At 42.7% G+C, this 18,498-nt stretch overlaps 1 protein-coding gene across 1 annotated transcript in view; it reads left to right on the top strand.

The window, feature by feature from the left end:
* htr2cl1 (5-hydroxytryptamine (serotonin) receptor 2C, G protein-coupled-like 1) overlaps nucleotides 1-18,240 on the top strand; it is a gene marked incomplete at its 3' end in the record, with an annotated part of 34,177 nt that extends 15,937 nt beyond the window's left edge. Inside the window, exons 2-6 of the mRNA XM_080900425.1 lie at nucleotides 714-914; nucleotides 13,258-13,421; nucleotides 13,525-13,678; nucleotides 16,223-16,455; nucleotides 17,668-18,240. Coding sequence (XP_080756551.1) covers nucleotides 714-914; nucleotides 13,258-13,421; nucleotides 13,525-13,678; nucleotides 16,223-16,455; nucleotides 17,668-18,240 — 1,325 coding nt within the window. The remainder of the gene's footprint in view (nucleotides 1-713; nucleotides 915-13,257; nucleotides 13,422-13,524; nucleotides 13,679-16,222; nucleotides 16,456-17,667) is intronic.
* Between the last annotated feature and the right edge of the window lie 258 nt (nucleotides 18,241-18,498).

The raw sequence follows: 18,498 nt of genomic DNA, 5'->3' as shown, positions 1-18,498 counted from the left end.
AATCTACTCTTAAAATTGAGATTACCGAAAAGCACCACTGAACGACACAGGAAATCATTCCTGCCTGTGGCCATCTCCCTGTACAACGCATCCACTTAACACACTGTTTGCTGCTACAGCTACACATGTTTCTTTTCCAAATATTTATTTATAAGTGACTTATGTATGTATGTATGTATATATATGTATATATTGTACTATTCTTAGTTAGCGTATTGTCTGTTTTGTCTTAATGTTGGTTTAAAATGGAGCACTGTAACAAAAAATAATTTCCCCCAGGGATCAATAAAGTATTCTGATTCTGATTCTGATTCTGATTCTGAAATCTAATTCCCAGCCATTAAATTAGACATCTAAATAACTCCACCTAAGCCTAATCATAATTTTTACAATAAACCAGAGAAATGCTGTAATCAAACTATCACATTTATCTGATTTTTCACAGAAACTTGGAGCTGCATGTAATTTTCATTCTCCCTTTGATGTACTCTAATTAATTAACATTTAGTCAGCCTCTCCATGCTGCATCTAAAGCCCTCAAAGTCTGCTAACCCTGATGCCATTCACTCAGCCAGACTCCTAGAATCGATTGAAAAAAATGAATTACTGCTTTTAAAGTCAAGAGCAGCAACCGCTGCCCATGAAAAAACAACAGGCAGCTTATTATTATTTACATCACGGTAATCTTTCATGTTCTCTCTCAATTCTTCCAGACTACGCCTGGCCCCTCCCCAGCGCTCTGTGTCCGATCTGGATCTACCTGGACGTGCTGTTCTCCACTGCCTCCATCATGCACCTCTGCGCCATCTCCCTCGACCGATACGTCGCCATCCGCAACCCTATAGAGCATAGCCGCTTCAACTCTAGAACCAAAGCCATGATGAAGATCGCTGCAGTGTGGACCATATCTATAGGTCAGCATTTGCATGTTAATACATAAATGTAGATTTGGCTCCTTTTCCACAGGCTCTGTTAGATTCCTAATTAAAAATATTTCAGTTAGTTAGAAGTGTAAGTGATGGCGTAATTATACATAATTGTGCTGTTTATATTCATGGTGTCAAGAGGTGGAGGCCACTTGACAACATGAATATCACAAATACTCCAATTTCAGCCAACAAAACTGCTGCACAGGCTTTAGGATGGACTGTTAGTTAAATTACCCGTGCAGAAAACCATATTATTTGCCAAATTATCACATTAAGACTGCTCCAAAAGGCACCAACATCACAGAAGTGGTCAGGTTTAATGAGTAGCTGGCTAACAGACAGCTGGTTAGCAGACAGATACTGGTTTAGCAAATTAGTGTAAAAGATACACGTAACTACCATGACATCATCCATTATTCTCTATCATATCGAGACTATCTCTCCACTCCGCTACATACTCCATATGTACAGAGTGGAGAGATAGTCTCTCACTCAGAGAACCAAGGTTACAATGTAACCGTACAGTTTGTGAAGCCATGTTTTGAAGCCTCGACACGGTTGTTTTCACCGTCACCATCTTGGTTTTAAAAAAAATGGAAGTGATGAGGACAAGAGTGAAACGGCTTGCTCACTGGTTAATGTCATGTAAACCACAAGTCATTGTTTAGTGAGCGCACCACTTCCTTTTTGAAACATAGTCTCCAACTCAGATTAACAAAATACACTTATATTTTTTACTTCCTATGACCAAAGATTTGTGGCTCAGCACATAAACTCAGCAGCAAACTGTTTACAGAGGCTAGGACAGCAAGTGGTTTTGCCAAAGACTTGTGAAGGACTGGACATCTATGTACCAAGTCTTCCACCATACAGCCTTTTTTTCAGGCTAAACTATATAAACAGGACAGAGCAAATCTTTTATTTGAATGAACTGTTATGTAAATGTGCCGCCATAAGGGACGGCCAGAGTTTTATGACTTTACGACTTTGTTAACAACTCGTGACAAAGCGCTTACAGACCAACATCTTTGACTCATCCCACCATGTTGATTGGTGTTGTTAATCAAGAAAAACATGAAGTATATGAGGCTGTTACTGTAGCAAAACAATTTGTCTGTGTGAGCATGTGCAATCAGATTTGTAAATGTGTTAAGAAATCTGTAAGTGTGCACAGTGATAATGGTTGAAAAGTCTAAAAATCTTTGTTGACGCACTAAGAACACAGACAAGTCATCAGTTAGAGCTCCTGGTTTAGATTCCATGATCTAAACCAGGGGTCCCCAATCCCAGTCCACGAGGGCCGGTGTCCCTGCAGGTTTTAGATGTGTCCTTGATCCATCACAGCTGATTTAAATGGAGAAATTGCCTCCTCAACATGTCTTGAAGTTCTCCAGAGGCCTGGTAATGAACTAATCATGTGATTCAGGTGTGTTGACCCAGGGTGAGATCTAAAACCTGCAGGGACACCGGCCCTCGTGGACTGGGATTGGGGACCCCTGATCTAAACCTTTCTGGATATTATCTGTGAGTTAATTAGTCTCTGAACACGTTCTGCTTTTGCGCTGGGGTTGTTTCTCTTTTTTTCTTTAATTCAGTGAACTGGCCTTTCATCTTCACACATCTATAAATGAGCACAATGAAGAAAATACATTCTACCTTTGTGTCGTTTTGTGGTCAACTGCAAGACTGGATTTTTATATTGCACCACTGTTAATTTAGCCGACCCCTACAGGTACACATGGAGAGTTTCGAGACTGATGACTGTTGTTAAATTTAATGACTTTTCAGAATCCCCCTCGCAGTGTCTCCAAAGGTCCTATCAGTGCCCCTCCTGACTTTATGAAGCAGTGGGAACCCTCTCAGTTTGTTGACGCTCAAAGCGTCTGGCTGTGTGTTGTTACAGTTGGAAGTGATTTGCATCACAGACTTTTTACTCCCCAAAGGTGATCGCAGCACTTTTCTTATTTGATTTTGTTAGAAGCTAGGACGAAAATATGCGAATAAATTGATTTTGTCATCTTGAAATGTAATTGTTAAAGGTAGCCAGAAGATATGCCGTAGAGTTATTGACACTTCATATATATATATACACACTGCAAGTCAACATTCATATGTGGATTCCTAAAAGATGACTTTAAATGTTTTACCACAAGGATTTTAGAGGGAATTGTGGCTTTGCTGGAGTAAAAGCAGTCATCTCATATAGTCTTATGATTTTTATTTTATTTTTCGTTGTTATTTTAAAGGGACAGTACACCCCCAAAAAACAATTCGACATATTTTTTCCTCTTGCTTTTATAATGTTCATAAATAGGTGTAGATATGATTCTCTTGCCAAATTTTGAATCAGGAAAAATTCATCTCAGCAACAATTTCTCTTTAAGAAATCACAACCCGGTTTCATTTAAAAGCTGCTTCCTCTCTGCTGAACTGCACCTGCAGCTGGGTAACATTACAGCTCAGCCAAGGGTGTTTAAATCTTCTCATGCTGTCGCAAGCAAGAGCTTCCCACCACACATACTTCTCAACCCACTGTCTCCCTACTGGGAGTCAAATACTGACATTTTGTAAAAATCACTGGCATCTCGAAATGATGCACAAAACATCCTTTGCCATCTGCGTCATGACGAAACAGGTTTAGGCAATATAAAAGACATGCCTCGCTCCCAACTCTCAATTTTAAACGCACTGGCTAAGGCCTGATTGAGATTCTGCAGTTACATTGTAGGTTAAGGAGTAGATTCGCAGCTGAAGCATAATTCAGGCATATGGCGTCAGTCGCACAGGTGTAGAAACCAGTCAGTGAGTCCCCTATCAGCAAGGAAAATATGTCTCAAGCTAGATTGCTTTGGTTACTGTCAGCTTGCTGCGGTTGCCCGTGGTTTGGATATAAATGGAAATTGTTTGCCTTCAAAGTAAAGAAGAGCTGCTTGCAAAAGCAGCTTAGGGTGGGGGGAAAGGAGGGTTACTTTCCAGTCTTCCGTGACTGAAACTTTAGCAACTGCTTTCCAACAGGAACCGCTTACTATCAGTCTCACTTTTCTTTAGAGATCGTTCTTTGCCAGGAGGTTGCAGACTAGTCTCTGGTACCTGCGCTCTCAGCAGTGGTATAAATGGCACAGAGCTGTCGGGATGTCACCGTCTTACATGCAAAGCAACCAGTGTGGCAGATTAGGACAGATCAGGGATCGAAACAGCGACCTTCCGGTTACAGATACGCTTCCCAAACCCCCTGAGCCACAGGGGGCGTGTGTTGCACAGAGGAAAGTATGACCTCCCTGTGAGGAAAGTGATGAGGGATCAAATGACTTTTAAAACTTTTCCCTCAACCCTCCCTCACTCTGTCTGACCTCCGGCTCCTGTTGATGTTGTTCTGAGCCCTTTAACACCCGCGAGGGCTTCAAGTCTTGACACACACATACAAGGGTGAAAGTGCGTACCGCTACTGTATGTCCTCGACCCCCAAAGCAGCTATGCAAAGTCACTGCATGCGTGCATAAACTCCACCTGGGCATCGATTGTTGCTGCATTTAAAGTCACGGTGTCACAGAACAAAATCCACAGGCTATCAGGTTTCCCGTGTGAGGATTTAATACGTGTTTCACTAAGAAACAAGTGAATCAAAAAGCGTCTAATGAAGGGCAAAGGTTTGTTATCTTTTGGTTGGATGCAATTAAATGTTCGGTCGTGTCCTAATGATGAAACATTTTATTAAAGGTTAAAGCTGTTGAGACTATCAACAGCTAGCCTCGTGTTGACAAATAAGTTGGTTTGTGAGTGCTTAAGGCCAAAAAGGGTGCCAAGCTATGTGCTCACAGTGGCTCGGTCAAAAAGTCCCAAAAGGTAAAACACAAGCTGTATCGATTCCAGGACTCAACTTAGTTATCTGCAGTTTTTTCATCTTATCACACACTGATACAAAAAAAACATGTATTTCTTTGCCCGAGTTGAAGAAAAGAGATCAAACATCATTAAAGTTTTATATAGTGCTTCTTTTCACTTTCTTTATTCTTTTATGCCCTTTTATGTGGAAAACAATCTACTCCTAACCAAAGATGATTGAGTGATCCATCTTAAAAGGGAAAATAGTATTTATGAGTCTTTTAATAGTTTCCTACATAATACATTTTTCCATCAGGTAAAAAGTTGTTTTGCTGACAGGGATTACTTCCTGTGAGCTACATTGACAGACTGAGTTGATTGATGCCTCCAGATAGCAGGTAGGTTTTTACTTTTCTGTCCTTTCTTGCTCTGCACTCATTCGCATCCGGCTTTAAATCAGAAGAAATTGCTCTTTTCCTGCTGGCATTTCCTTGACCCCTCAAGAGGTTCTGCACCACAATGTTCAGCTGTGATTGAGGTCTGAGAGGGCTTAGAGAGATCAATGCTAAAGGATTAACAAAGAAACACCCAAACAGAAGATGTTTTCTGCTTCTTGTTGACTTTTTACTTTCTAGCATTCGTGTATCTTCCGGCTTTTTTCCCGCTGTCCATTAGAGCTAATGTGTGTCCTCTCAAGTGTCTGTGTGAACACAACCGTTTTCTCATTGGTGACAAATTAAAAATGCAGAGCAGGAGGTTTGCATGAATGACCTCAGTCTGTTTTGGTCCGAACTGACAGCTGTTACATATTTAGATGCACTTGTACTGCTCAAAGGTTTGAGGCTAATTTCTATAAACTGATGTCATCTGGAGCATAAGGACAACGTTTTGGGTACTGGGAGCTCTATGTTCTCTTTTTGTAGTCTAAAATGTGCTGACCCATCATGTTAAAGCAGCTAGTTGCAGACTGAGTGATGACCAAAAGATGGAATACATTTACTGAAATGCAGTCATATTCTGGTGACGGCTTAGTGACCACTAAATGGGACTCTGAGTCTTGGCCCAAATATTTGATGGCTACATTGAAACACTGACCCCAGAGATCATCAGACTGAATTCAGTGAGTTTTGTGAGATTTGTTCATCTCTCTGGCATTTAGTTGTTTAGGAAGGGTGGGGACGGCGGGGGGGTTAGGAGTGACGGCGGTGTTTTGAGATGTGAGAGATTTGCGACATTTAGCGCAAATCTTGTGTAGTTAGTGTTTAGTGTTGTCAATAGTTTTGTTGTGTGAGTCAGAACAATGAGGCGACTGCTGAATGTTACAGGTGTTACAGGAGTGATACGTCTCCTGCTGTCAGGCCTGCAGGTATCAGGCTGTTGTTCTCCTTTATCTCATAGTGGACAGAAATGGTTTTCTGGAGTGGCACAAATAATTTGTTTGGCATCAAATTTGATGCAGAACAGCTGATTGTTCTGTAAATTCAGTTAAACAGCTGCAAGAAACTTTGTTGTTTGCAAAACTCAGTTACTTTTTTGAAGAAGTAACTATATAATTAATTGCCCAACATCGGCCATTATTTACTGTATTTTGCAGACAGAGTTACAGGACTCTCTCCCAGACCACAGACTCATACTCATAATACAAATCAGAACTTTATAAAAAAAAAAAAGAGGAAGAAAAAGAAAGTTGTGTTTTCAAAGTTGGAGTTCAAGTTATTTTTACTTCCAATAGTGTTAACATACTACACAGGTCATGAAGATTTTTTTGAATTTTCATTGTAAGTGGGCTAAAGCAGTTAATTAAAAGTAGTCTAACATAAATGTAAATGCTGTAATTTGATTATTTTAATAAACCATGAAACTTGGATGGATTCGATGCTGGCGTGACCACAGTGCACACGTCTGCTGTTGCTCACAGTGGTCCAAGGGACTGCTCAGGGAGTTTGTGTGTTTGCGCAGACACATGAAAAATTAGAGGAAACATTACCAGTGCGGTTTCACTAGGTGTGCAAGCCCGGCTAGCTCAGTCGGCAGAGCATGAGACTCTTAATCTCAGGGTCGTGGGTTCGAGCCCCACGTTGGGCGGAGCTATTTTAAGACAGAAGTTATCAAGAAACTCTCTGAAGTCCTGGATTCAGCTGATTTTGTTATGACCTTGTTATTCCAGACATGTGAACTGCCAAAACTTCTGCTTCATAGAGGTTCTCACACATGCTTACAGTTAGACGCAGATCATCATCTGGAAGGTGTAAAGGTGTGCTTGATTTTCTATAGGACTGCACAGAGTCCTGTGAAAGCTTTCTTTTTCATCTGTAACTGAGTCAGATGCTCTTTCCTCGATGGAAAATAAATATTAGTGCAAATGCAAATCATGTCTTTATGACCTTCTGGTGCCAATCCGTCCTCACGTGGACATTTTTGCTAATATGATTCTTCAGAAGGTTTTTGGTCAAGTCTCAAGTCAGTGCTTTATGAAGTAAAATCTGGGCAAAGTCAGATTTCGCAGGCTGAGGTTGGCTCTTGCTGTCATGATTGACATGACAAAAATGAACTTGAGCTGGCAGAGCAAGCACAGAGAAAGGTTGAAATAAAAGCAAGTTTAATGAAGGATAATAAGAAAAAAAACCACATACGTTTTTATATAGCTCTACCTCGGGATCCACATGGTTTTAAGGTGAAATGAATTAATGAGGTGAATCACAGCTTTTATTTAGATTCACCTGATTGCTTGCTCTAAATGAGAAAAACACCAGATGGAGGCAATTGTTTATTCTCCTTGCGTGATGCATTTTAAAACTTACATTTACTCTCTTGGTCTGAAGTTTATCGCCATGCTCTGCAGACATCTCTATAAGACTAAGAGCATCTGTTAGCAAACTGAAAACAAAATACTAAAGGTTATATTTCAGCTGTCCAACGTAGTGAGTATTTTATTTATGATTGTTAGTTTAAAACAATCACTGCTGGGTCGTTTGGCTCTCGGCGAAGGCACTCGCACTTTTTCTCCTCTCCTCCTTCCCCTTATCTTCCCTGCTTAGCCTCTTACTGTATGTCCTTGTCTAGTCTCGTGTATTTTTGTATTACTTTTCCCTGGAACACCCTCTCACAATCTGTTCTCTAAACCTAAAAGAGAATTATGGATTTGATCAACTGGTCTCTGAATGCTATTGACACCCTTTTCTTAACGAGAAGTCTGGGCTCAGGAGAGCCCGAGTGCCCTGGAGGGACTTTCCCTGCCAGATACGCAGTGGATGGGTGGCAGAAGTGGAGGATCGTGTGCCTGGTGGGACTGTCGATCGAGGACGCTGAAGATATCTACCTATTCAGAACCATGATAACAGGGTTCTTGCTGATCGGAGCTGGTTTGGCCCTGGCTTATCGGAGAATTAAGAAAGCGGAACCAGCTGTTCAAACCCACCCACGGCTGCCCGCTGGGATTGAAACGATGGGACGGGGCGCGACTTCTCAGAAAGGGCTCACTGAGTGCAGCGTGGTTAAGATCTTGGAGAAGCTTACGGCTGCCGTGAATACTCAGAATAAGACCTCTGAGCTAAAGTTGGATCACATCGTGGAGCAGCTCACTGCGGTCGTGAGGTCTCAGAATCGGCTCTTTGAGCACAAGAATGACAAGACCACGGAGTGCAAGTTTGATAACATCATGGAGAAGCTCACGGCTCTCCAACGGGAGATTGAGAGACCAGTGTCGGTGTCGGAGTGTTAAAGAACAGCTTTGAAATTCTCATGAGTTATTCGCACAAACGAAAAATCACCATCATAATGCGGCTATCCCTTCGGCGCTAGCTGTGGGCTCAAGGCTGGAGCTGAACAAAACTCTAAACGACTGTGTTTAGACTGTTCTTCCCACTGCATGCAAGGCCACCTGGGTTGGCTTGTAGACTGTTTACTTAGCCTGGTAGGGCGAAGGACACTGAACTATGGACACGCACACACATACATTTACACTGACAAGCACTCACTCATCCCCCTCCCCTTCCAACGCCTTCGATGCTTGTATCCTCCTGGGGAACACGGGCGGGTCTGGGCCCACGCTGGAGAGTCGGCGCAGTGGCAGGATGGCTGCTGTGTTGCCTGGGATTACTCCTCATCCCCTACACAACCCTGTTGCTGTCACGTGCTCTATAATGTTGTACTGTGGACATTTATGTGCTTTCTGTGCAGAGGAGGTTTTTTTGTTTCCTGTTCTCATGCTGTCCTCCAGCCCAGCATGAGTAGAGGTCTCTTTTTTTCCTCTTATACTTTCGCATTGTAGTGTACATTTCAGTGGTTTTTCTGTAATGCAACCATTCTCTGACTTGTATCCCCATGTGATGTCTCTGTTGTATGTGTAAGGTCGGGAGGCGGGTTCATTCCACTGCAGGGCAACCTGCCACTGCATGTGGTGAATAAAATTTGAACTTGAACTTGGTGCAAAAAGTCTAATCCCAGAGTTCCAGGCTCGTCTCTTGTAGAGAACCTTGTGGATGGTTTTAGCATCTATAACAACTCAGTGTCACCTTTAATAAACTCTTAGTGAAGTTGTTCCTTTGATCTCAAGGAAATCTCCAAAAGAACAGGGCTCTGCAGATGTAGCCAGCTGTTCATTTTCTCCCATTTGTTTAGAAATTTTGTTTTCCTTTGTCATGTCCCATTTTACCCAGGTGGCCTGTGTTCAACTCCCGGTATGGGAATTGTCCTTTTTTACTGAGATCTATGTGAAACTGAACTTTGTGGAAGAACTGGCCTGGCAGAGGGATCAAGCTTGAAAATATGTACTGCAGATTAGGGGTGCCTAAGGCCCGAGGTGAAACTGGACTAATAAGTAAAGAGAGTCTATCTAAAAAGTGGAAGGAGTAATTTGAGAAGCTCATGAATGAAGTGATGAGTGAATCAGGAAAAGAATGAAAAGTGCAAGAACAGTTGTTTAAATGCCATAGGTATGGAGATATGAAGGAGAGAGTGTAACATGGTAGACTAATGTGCCTGTGTTAATTCAGCTCCATATTATTGTGTGAAGTTGCACAGGGTTGGGAGTGGTTTTGTGTGTGTGTGTGTGTGTGTGTGTGTGTGTGTGTGTGTGTGTGTGTGTGTGTGTGTGTGTGTGTGTGTGTGTGTCACATTTTTGGTGAGCCAATGGCTGGAATGGGGTTGGACTAATTAGAGGAAGGTGTACTTGATTGCACTGATACACTGGTCTACTTATAGCCCACACTACAAACACTGCTGTGTCATTTTGTCTCTCTGTGCAGGTATGTAATGTGATGAAATCAAATATGTTTGGGATGTATGGGTTTTGTGCTATGAATTCTATAGTGAAAGTGTCATTTTGTCTCTCTGTGCAGGCCAGGGCCTATTATATGCCACAGCCTAAAGGCAGCAGAGTTGCAGAGGCTGGAGTGACCACTGGCTATATGCTTGCAGGGTGGTGGGTCTCCAAGGACAACTTCTAACCCTGTTAAAGGCAACACGTGGAGTGCACCTGGCAGTGTGGCATAGCTGGCTCTGGCCTTGGGACTGTGTGTTTTTTATATGATTCATAAATGGGACACTGGACTGTTTTATCTTTTATCTCTTGATATTTTTGTCAATAAATTATCTTTTAGAATTTTATTGACTCTCATCTTTTTGCCCACGACTGAGACGGTTGGTCAGACCTAGAATCTTTCTTTGGGTGTGTTACAGAGAGGGCCTGCAATTTTTATATATATATTTTTCAGCCTTTTACTGGCTTTATTACACAGATACAGTGAAGGCTAACAAGAAAGCAGAGGGGGAGACATGGAGCAATGGGTCGGACTCAAACCCGGGCCAGCCGCTCGCAGCCATGCAGCGTATGGTCACCTGCTCGTCCAACTGACCTAAACCAGCACCCAGGGGTTTCAATCTCTGATTGTAGACTAGCTAACCATACTGGATCAAACATTGGTAACGCTAGCTGAAATTATGGAAAAAAATGTCAAATATTAGTAGCTAGCTAACACTACAGCTTGCAGTGGGATGTGTTGGTTTAAAGTTGAAATAATTAAAAGGTAAGATAATCAATTTAAATCATTATCTAACAGCATGAATAACATATAGAGTTGTTAGCTAATCGTAACGACAAACTGGGACAGCTAAACATAACCAACAGCTATTAAACAGAGTCGTAGAATCAATTTGTGGATAGATTTCTAAAATAGTAAGCCCATAGTTAGGTGGAAATACTGGAAACATTTTTCTAACCATAACTGAAAGTAGTGCAGATCGAGTTTAAAAGAAGTTGAAATAAAGATATTTGATTGTGAGAGGTGGTGTTAATAAAGTTCATCATTGAGTCAACCTGAAGGACATTATAAGCAAAAAGCTGGGAGCCGTTGGTCTACACACTGTGTGCGACCAAGACCGCTGGACAGCCTCTTTACTCAACTCTATTTACATTCATAAGTTATTTGGACATTCACAAAAGTAAAATGTACTTTTAATGCGGACAAATTCATCCTTCTGGGCAGCGTGTGTGTGCAGTCGATTGCAACGATTGCATTAGGGGAGCCGCTACAACTCCAAATTGCATTTTGATGTTGGCCCGGTCGCCAGCAGTCCGAGAGAAAACGATAGATCTTGCACTTACGCCTGCCCACACTTCTGGCATTAAACAGCTAAAAGGGGACCGAGATGTGCGACCAGTCTGTAAAACAGTGCTGTTGCCTGTAGAGCTTTAAAACACGTCGCTGCTTCTCCCCTCGGTATCTCCGTTCTGAAACAGAGCCCAGGGCAGCAGACACTTTTAACACAAGCGCTCTTTGAAATCAGAAACGGCACATTAGTCAGTGTTATTATCATAGGTCAGAAAATCAGCTCTGTCTCAAAGGATGCCTCTCACCTCAGGCTTTTATCAGCAGTATCCTCTAACAGCACCAAAGCACCGCTATAAACATCCATTACACACTGATAGATTTCTACAGATCCAGCTCTCATTTAATATATTTAATGTGTTATTCTACAGCACCTTATAGTTATTTACTTTCATTATCATAAAAGGAGCGTGTTCACGGACCGGGGGTACAAACCACCAAATGTGTTTTCAGAGATAATGTTGCATTTTCTAGCCATGATTTATGATTATTACTCTAAAAATGACCCTCTGTGTTTCCAGGTAATGACTCCAGCTCTGAGCATTTAAAGTAACCTAATGCTAAAACTGAGTTGTTTCAGGTGTAATTAATCATTACCTTAAAAACTGCAATGGAAATTTGCAACAGGAATCATTAGATACAGCTTTAGTTACTCGATGCATGGAGTGAAAAATGGTGTATACAGAACCAGAACATTAATACAACCTGCATGAGATTCCAATCAGTACATTCAGCTTTGTGCCTCCAAATGTCTCTGACACCTGCTGGGGTGTGGATGTGGGACCTCTGGGGATTTTCTGTGGTGTCTGGCATCATGGGGTTTGCAGTGAATACTCTGGGTTCTGTTGCAGGGCGGAGCTTCTGCTAACCGGGCTCATTTCATTGCATTCCAAGTATGTTTGGTCAGATTGGCATCTGGGGAGTTTGGAGTGAAAAAATGTGGCTCTTTGTTATCTTGCTTGAGCTCTTCCTCTGCAGTTTTTTCCAACGTCACCCTGTATATTATCCTGCTGGGCGATGCCATTCCTGCCTGGTGCTTTTGGAGTGTATATTAGGTTCATGTCAAACTAACATTTGCTTGAATGTCAGGTCCAGCAGTTCCCCAGCATACCACTGTTTCAATTTACATTCTAACTCATTGGTATTCATCTTTTGCTTGTGCTATGCCTGTGTAATATAACAACACTACAAAGACAAATCCTAAAAATTGCCCTTATTGTTCATATTTTGTTCCCATTCACTCTTCTAACACTCTTAAAAACATTTTAATGGTCATCCAGCTCCACATTTATATTACTGGACTGCAGCACAGTAGCTTGTTTTGGACAGAGGATGTCCAAAACAAGTTGTTTTAGCTCCTCTTCCTTCAAGCCGTCTTTGTTCTGATGGGCAGTGCCTCACAGTCAAAATATTTGGTGAAATAGGTGGTGCTTCTGTGCTCAAAGAAGACCTGAGAAGACCACACAGAACCTAGAGTAGAGAAGGAAAACTATCTGAACCCAAGGCAGAACCACAATCATCTTTAGGGTTTGTGGAGAAAACATCCAATCAGCAGCAGGAGTGAAGATGCATTGTTGATGCCAAAGGAGAATGGCAAGACAGGCAAGAAAGGCAACTGCAAGTTTAATAACAATTTGTCACAACCAAGGTCTGCAGAAGAGCGTCTTGAGCTTTGAAGCAGATGAGCTACAGCTACAGAAGACCACACAGGATGCCACTTCTGTCAGCTAAGAACAGAGGCTACAGTTCACATGGAAAAAAAATATATGCCATGCAGCCTTTCCTTTTAATAACCTAGGAAATGAGGGAGGGGCATGCACCAAAATGTTCCCACAAAATATTACAAATGAAAGATGTTCAGACTTTTCTCCTGCTACCCTCGTTCTTTCTTTCTGTAGGCGTGTCAATGCCCATTCCAGTGATTGGCCTGCACAACAAGGACAAGGTCTTCGTCAACGGCAGCTGTGTCCTCAACGAGGAGCGCTTCGTGCTGATTGGCTCCTTTGTGGCCTTTTTCATCCCGCTCGTAATCATGGTGGTGACATACTGCCTCACCATACAGGTAGGGCTTTTTTTTCGTGTTTGTGCGATTGCTCTTCTTTGCAACATGCATCTGTTGTAATGTCTTTACTTTACTGCCTTCATCTATGTCCCCTCCCCTTCAGGTGCTTCAGAGGCAGGCCACAGTCTTCCTGTATGAGGCAAAGACTTCTTCCCAGCAGCCTTTGCACACACCAGCAATGGGAAATACATTGCAGCCTCCACCCAGCACCTTCCACCTTCCTCAGATCAATACACTTGCTCCTCCAGACTCACAAGGTAAACACCTACCAGGACTTTACTGCACCTGTATGTCAGCAGGAAAATCTCCCACTAACTTAACCAATGAATTTATGGTAAATACATGAATTTATTCTTGAAAGTATTAGCAAATAACACACAACCACAGACACATAATTATTGTTAGTGATTTTGTTTTCATGTATTTTATGCTGGTATCCCAGCATGTTTTACTTTCTGAAGGATTTGAATCACTCTAAGTATTAAACCCTCCAGCAATTAAACCAAGAAGAAGCACAAAACAAATTGATGGATTTTTATTTTGCCACTCTTGAGATGTTTGAGTCATACCGCCTAAGCATGGCATATTTCAATTTGTGTTTTAATAATGAAGAAGGCCTCCACAGCAGCTCAGCACCAACAGCATGCTTCATTGCACACACCCTAGGTTTCTTATTCGACTTGGTCTTTAGCTTCAGGGCCTTCAACACTTTCATTATTGGTATGACAAGACTGTACAAATGCAGATAATCAATTTCTAATTAGCATAAGGTAAAATTATGATACTGGAGGTTCCTCTGTAAGTGATGTGTGTCTGTGCTCTTTCAACATATCCCTGTGTTAAGACACATAAGAAAGCTCTTCACTTTGAGTAGCTCCATTTTTGATATGGGAAAGTTTGAAACCCAGCCTCTGAGACTCAAGCATGTGGATCCATCACAAGTAAAGCAGCAGCTAAAAGAATCAACTCTTCTGACTGTACAACAAGTTCTTACCCTGTTTGTCAAATCATGGCCTAGAAACTAGAATCGTGTTTGGGATATTTTTATTTTTTCAAAATTAGGTTGGCCATTGTTTCCCTATTTTGTGGTACTCTGTCCTATCAGAGAGTTGTCAGGACATTTTCTGGCTCAGGTGGGTGAGCATGACTCATCGGTGTACAGTAAAGGCAATGGGTCTATCACCCTACTTTACAAAAATCTATAGATCTGCCTGTTACTTCTGATTGTATTGATTGATCCCCTAATTGAGTCTGTTTACATTTATTATGAACAGAAGTAGCAGAAGGGTCCCACTTCAGTGACCTCAGGATCTCGTCTCTGCTTTTTGTGGATGATGTGGTTCTGTTGGCTTCGTCGGGCGATGGCCTCCAGGTCACGCTGGAGCGTTTTTTAGCCGAGTGTGAAGCGGCAGGAATGAGAATAGTGAGGAGGGTACACTCTGGGTCAGGGATGAGTTGCTGCTGACGCGTTTTGCCGTGGGCTTGTTCACGAGTGACGGGGAGCGGGAGATGGACAGACGTAGTGTGGCGGCATCAGCTGACTCCACTCTGGATGCCTCACATTGCACAGTGTAGGGAACGGCAATGATTTGCCCATGAATGTTTAGGGAGTTTTGCTTTCAATTTGCTTTCGGTTTTAAGCAATTTCATTGTTGCTCATTTAATTATGGAAAGTCCAAAACATGATTGATATTCAGTTAACTGTGCAGCTGTATCCTTGTTTATCAGTTATGTGAACGTCGGCTGTTTTCACACAAATATGTGAGCTAAGCACTCAAACAGGTTGAACGACTTTGGTCTGGTCACAAGAGTGGATACAAAGAGCCCCTTCTCTCTTATGTGATGAAGCAGCTCTTGGAAATAGCTTTAGATCACAATTCTGGCATCTTCAATCCATTTCACGTCTCTAGAAGCCTGCAGGCCATCCAGGCTGAAGGCAAAAGATCAACCTATCCCGAAGGAAGGGTAGACCTAAACCTACAGGGTGTACCTGATGTAACAAGTCTGCTTATCTTTCAACATTTGATATCAGGTATTCCCTTATTAAATGCATCTGCTCTCTAAGTTTAGTTATGCATGAGAAAACCCATAACAGATGTTTTTCAGGTTTATGATACTAGAAATAATGAGCTTGGTCTACACCTCTCTACAAGGCAAGTGCTTCTATAATTACTGTATGTTCTTGAAGTGCATAATTACAGGATTCCCAGAGGGATTTCTCGATACCTAAGAGTTTGTATTGTCATCGTAAATCACGTGTAGGCCACGTTGCTCAGCGGGAATAACAGACAGAAGGACAAAGCTTTGCAAAAAAGTTTCTCCAGCTCCGAGCACTTACAGTGGGTAAGGCGAAACAGAAAGCACACTTCGTCAGCTGTTTCCTGAGATGTTGTTGTGCTGCTGCGAAAACAGCATCTATCTGATCTGATCAGTTTGGGCGCCACTCGGACGTTTCCCATTCCAGGCCAAGCCTTGGCTTCTCCAGTTCAGATAAAATTGCATGATACTGCAGTCTCTGCCCATTTTCCATCTTATCCTCTCTCCAATCCCAGACACAGAAAATTGAAAATGAAACATTCAGCTCGTGCCTTAACTTTTCATCTCGCCTCTACCCTACAAAATATCAGCTGCAGTGTTAATAGAAAACTTGACATTCTTTCATTGGCTGGCTGTACAGGCAGCAGTTTTCTGGTTGACACATAATGATAACATGTGCAAGTCCAGCCATTCAGCTTTCCACTAAAACATTTTAAAGGCAAAAGTTTGAAATTTAAATGGTTGTTTTTTTGCCCCTTGCTCAGAGTTGAAGGTCCCGCCTCCTCAAAGCAGACGAAACACCTTGAGCTGCCTGAAGGGCACAGAGCCCAGCATTCTGCTCAGCGCCTCCACCTCAGATAGCATCAGCATCATTCCCAGCTCTGAGGTGGCGTCCCAGCTCAGCTCGCCGGCAGCTGGACCGGGCCGGAGTGATGCGTCAAGTCACGGTCGCCGGGGGATGATGCAGGCCATAAAAAATGAGAGACGGGCCTCGAAGGTGAGAATAAAAAGGAGTAATCAGGGGGTAAATGATAAATGTGCAATAAGTACACCCTCTTAAAGTTTTAATGGTTTACAAATCAGGACATTAAAAAGTATATATTTGGTCTTAAACACAACCTGAGATGAACAACAACTGAAGTCTGCGAGTCTGAGATCAACCTCTACAAAAGCAGATGTTTTGTGTCATGCAACAGGACAATGACCCCAAGAATAGCAAAATCCACACCCCAACAATTTCAATTTCGGAATGCTTTGGTGGAAAAACCTCTAAAGCTTTCAAACAAAAGGCTTTTTAACTTGGTCTTACTTTGGTTGTGCTGTGTTAAAATAAAATAAACTTACCATTAAGTTAAAAAGGTGATTCCTAAGTAATAATCCTCAGGCATACACCATCAGCGGTGTAGTCAAAAACGTTCAAATAGTGCTCAGTACTACTTAGACTAGAAGTAAATACTTAAAAGTGTGCCACTGTTTGACCACTAGGGGTCAGTGTACACAGCAAATTGTATGTGTTTGCCAAAAGGTTGCCTTATACAGTTGTTATAGCATACTGTAGCCTTTTCTGAATAATAATAATAATAATGGATTGGATTTATATAGCGCTTTTCAAGGCACCCAAAGCGCTTTACAATGCCACTATTCATTCACTCTCACATTCACACACTGGTGGAGGCAAGCTACAGTTGTAGCCACAGCTGCCCTGGGCCAGACTGACAGAAGCCAGGCTGCCATATCGCGCCATCGGCCCCTCTGGCCAACACCAGTAGGCGGTAGGGTAAAGTGTCTTGCCCAAGGACACAACGACCAGGACAGAGAGCCCGGGGATCGAACCGGCGACCTTCCGGTTACAAGGTTACAAAGTCTGAAAACTATTTAATGTCTCGTTTAATGCATCATCATCACTTCTCTTCTGAATGGCGTGTTTCTGTGCCAGACACTTTGAGTAAAAAGACTTGGAGTCGCTGAATGTGTGACTCGGGCTTGGCATTGTCCTCTGAAAATTCAGGTTAACTCTGGATGAAAACCAAAGCCCTCTTATATCTGTAAAATAAGTTTAAATCCTACTAGAAGTGGTGCAATCGCTGGGATATTGAAAGAAAAAGAACGTTTCGGTTGGAAGGTATTCAAACTGGCAAACTTTCTATTCACTATCTTCTTCTTATTCTTTCTTTCCTCCTCTTCCTTTTCCCCCTCTCTCTTCTTCTAGGTTCTAGGAATCGTCTTTTTCCTCTTCCTCATCATGTGGTGTCCCTTCTTTATCACCAACGTCACCTTCGTCTTGTGCAGCAACTCCTGCAACGAGTCACTGCTCCACGACCTCCTCAACGTCTTCGTCTGGGTGGGTTACATCTCCTCTGGAGTCAACCCTCTGGTCTACACCCTCTTCAATAAGACCTACAGGAGAGCGTTCTCCAGCTACATCAGGTGCCAGTACAAAGTCGGGGCCAACGCAGCCAGCCAGGGTTGCAAAACCCTCCTCGTCCCGCCGCCATGCCCTTCACACGCCGTGACTCCTCTTCTTATGGGCGATCACGGGAAGGCAGGTGTGGACCGCAACAGTAACTGTCGCAATGGCGGTAGGGGGGATAACGGGAGGCTCGCAGTGGACCCGGAGGACACGACGGACGATGGGACGCAATTCGGAATAACCTCGCAGAGCATTTCGGAGTGCCAGAACATTTGCATGCTTTCAGAAACAGAGCCGGAAACGGAGCTGGAGCCGGAGCTGTCACTCATCAGCTACAGCCCTGCCCCGAGAGAACACACAAGCAGCGTGTGACTGTGTGCATCCGGTCAGTTTTAGTCTTCTGCAACCTGCAGATGCTGTTCCAAGCAGGGCTGGTGCTTGGACACGACAGCTTTTCTACTGGTTTCAACTGTAGTGAGGACTCTTACTGGGAAAAGGACTAGTCTCTGCTGACAAGCCTTTTTCTCCGTACTATGTTCATCAATGTGGAAAGAAACCGGAAGAGTTAATATTTCGGGTTGGAAAGGTAGAATGAAAACCAATATTTCCAGTGTGCTCGTTTTGTAAATG

The sequence above is a fragment of the Rhamphochromis sp. 'chilingali' genome (genome assembly GCF_963969265.1).
Source record: "Rhamphochromis sp. 'chilingali' genome assembly, chromosome: 1".
Lineage (NCBI taxonomy): Eukaryota > Metazoa > Chordata > Actinopteri > Cichliformes > Cichlidae > Rhamphochromis > Rhamphochromis sp. 'chilingali'.
Note: the sequence above shows the minus strand (reverse complement) of the source record. Positions and strands in the feature narration are given on the sequence as shown.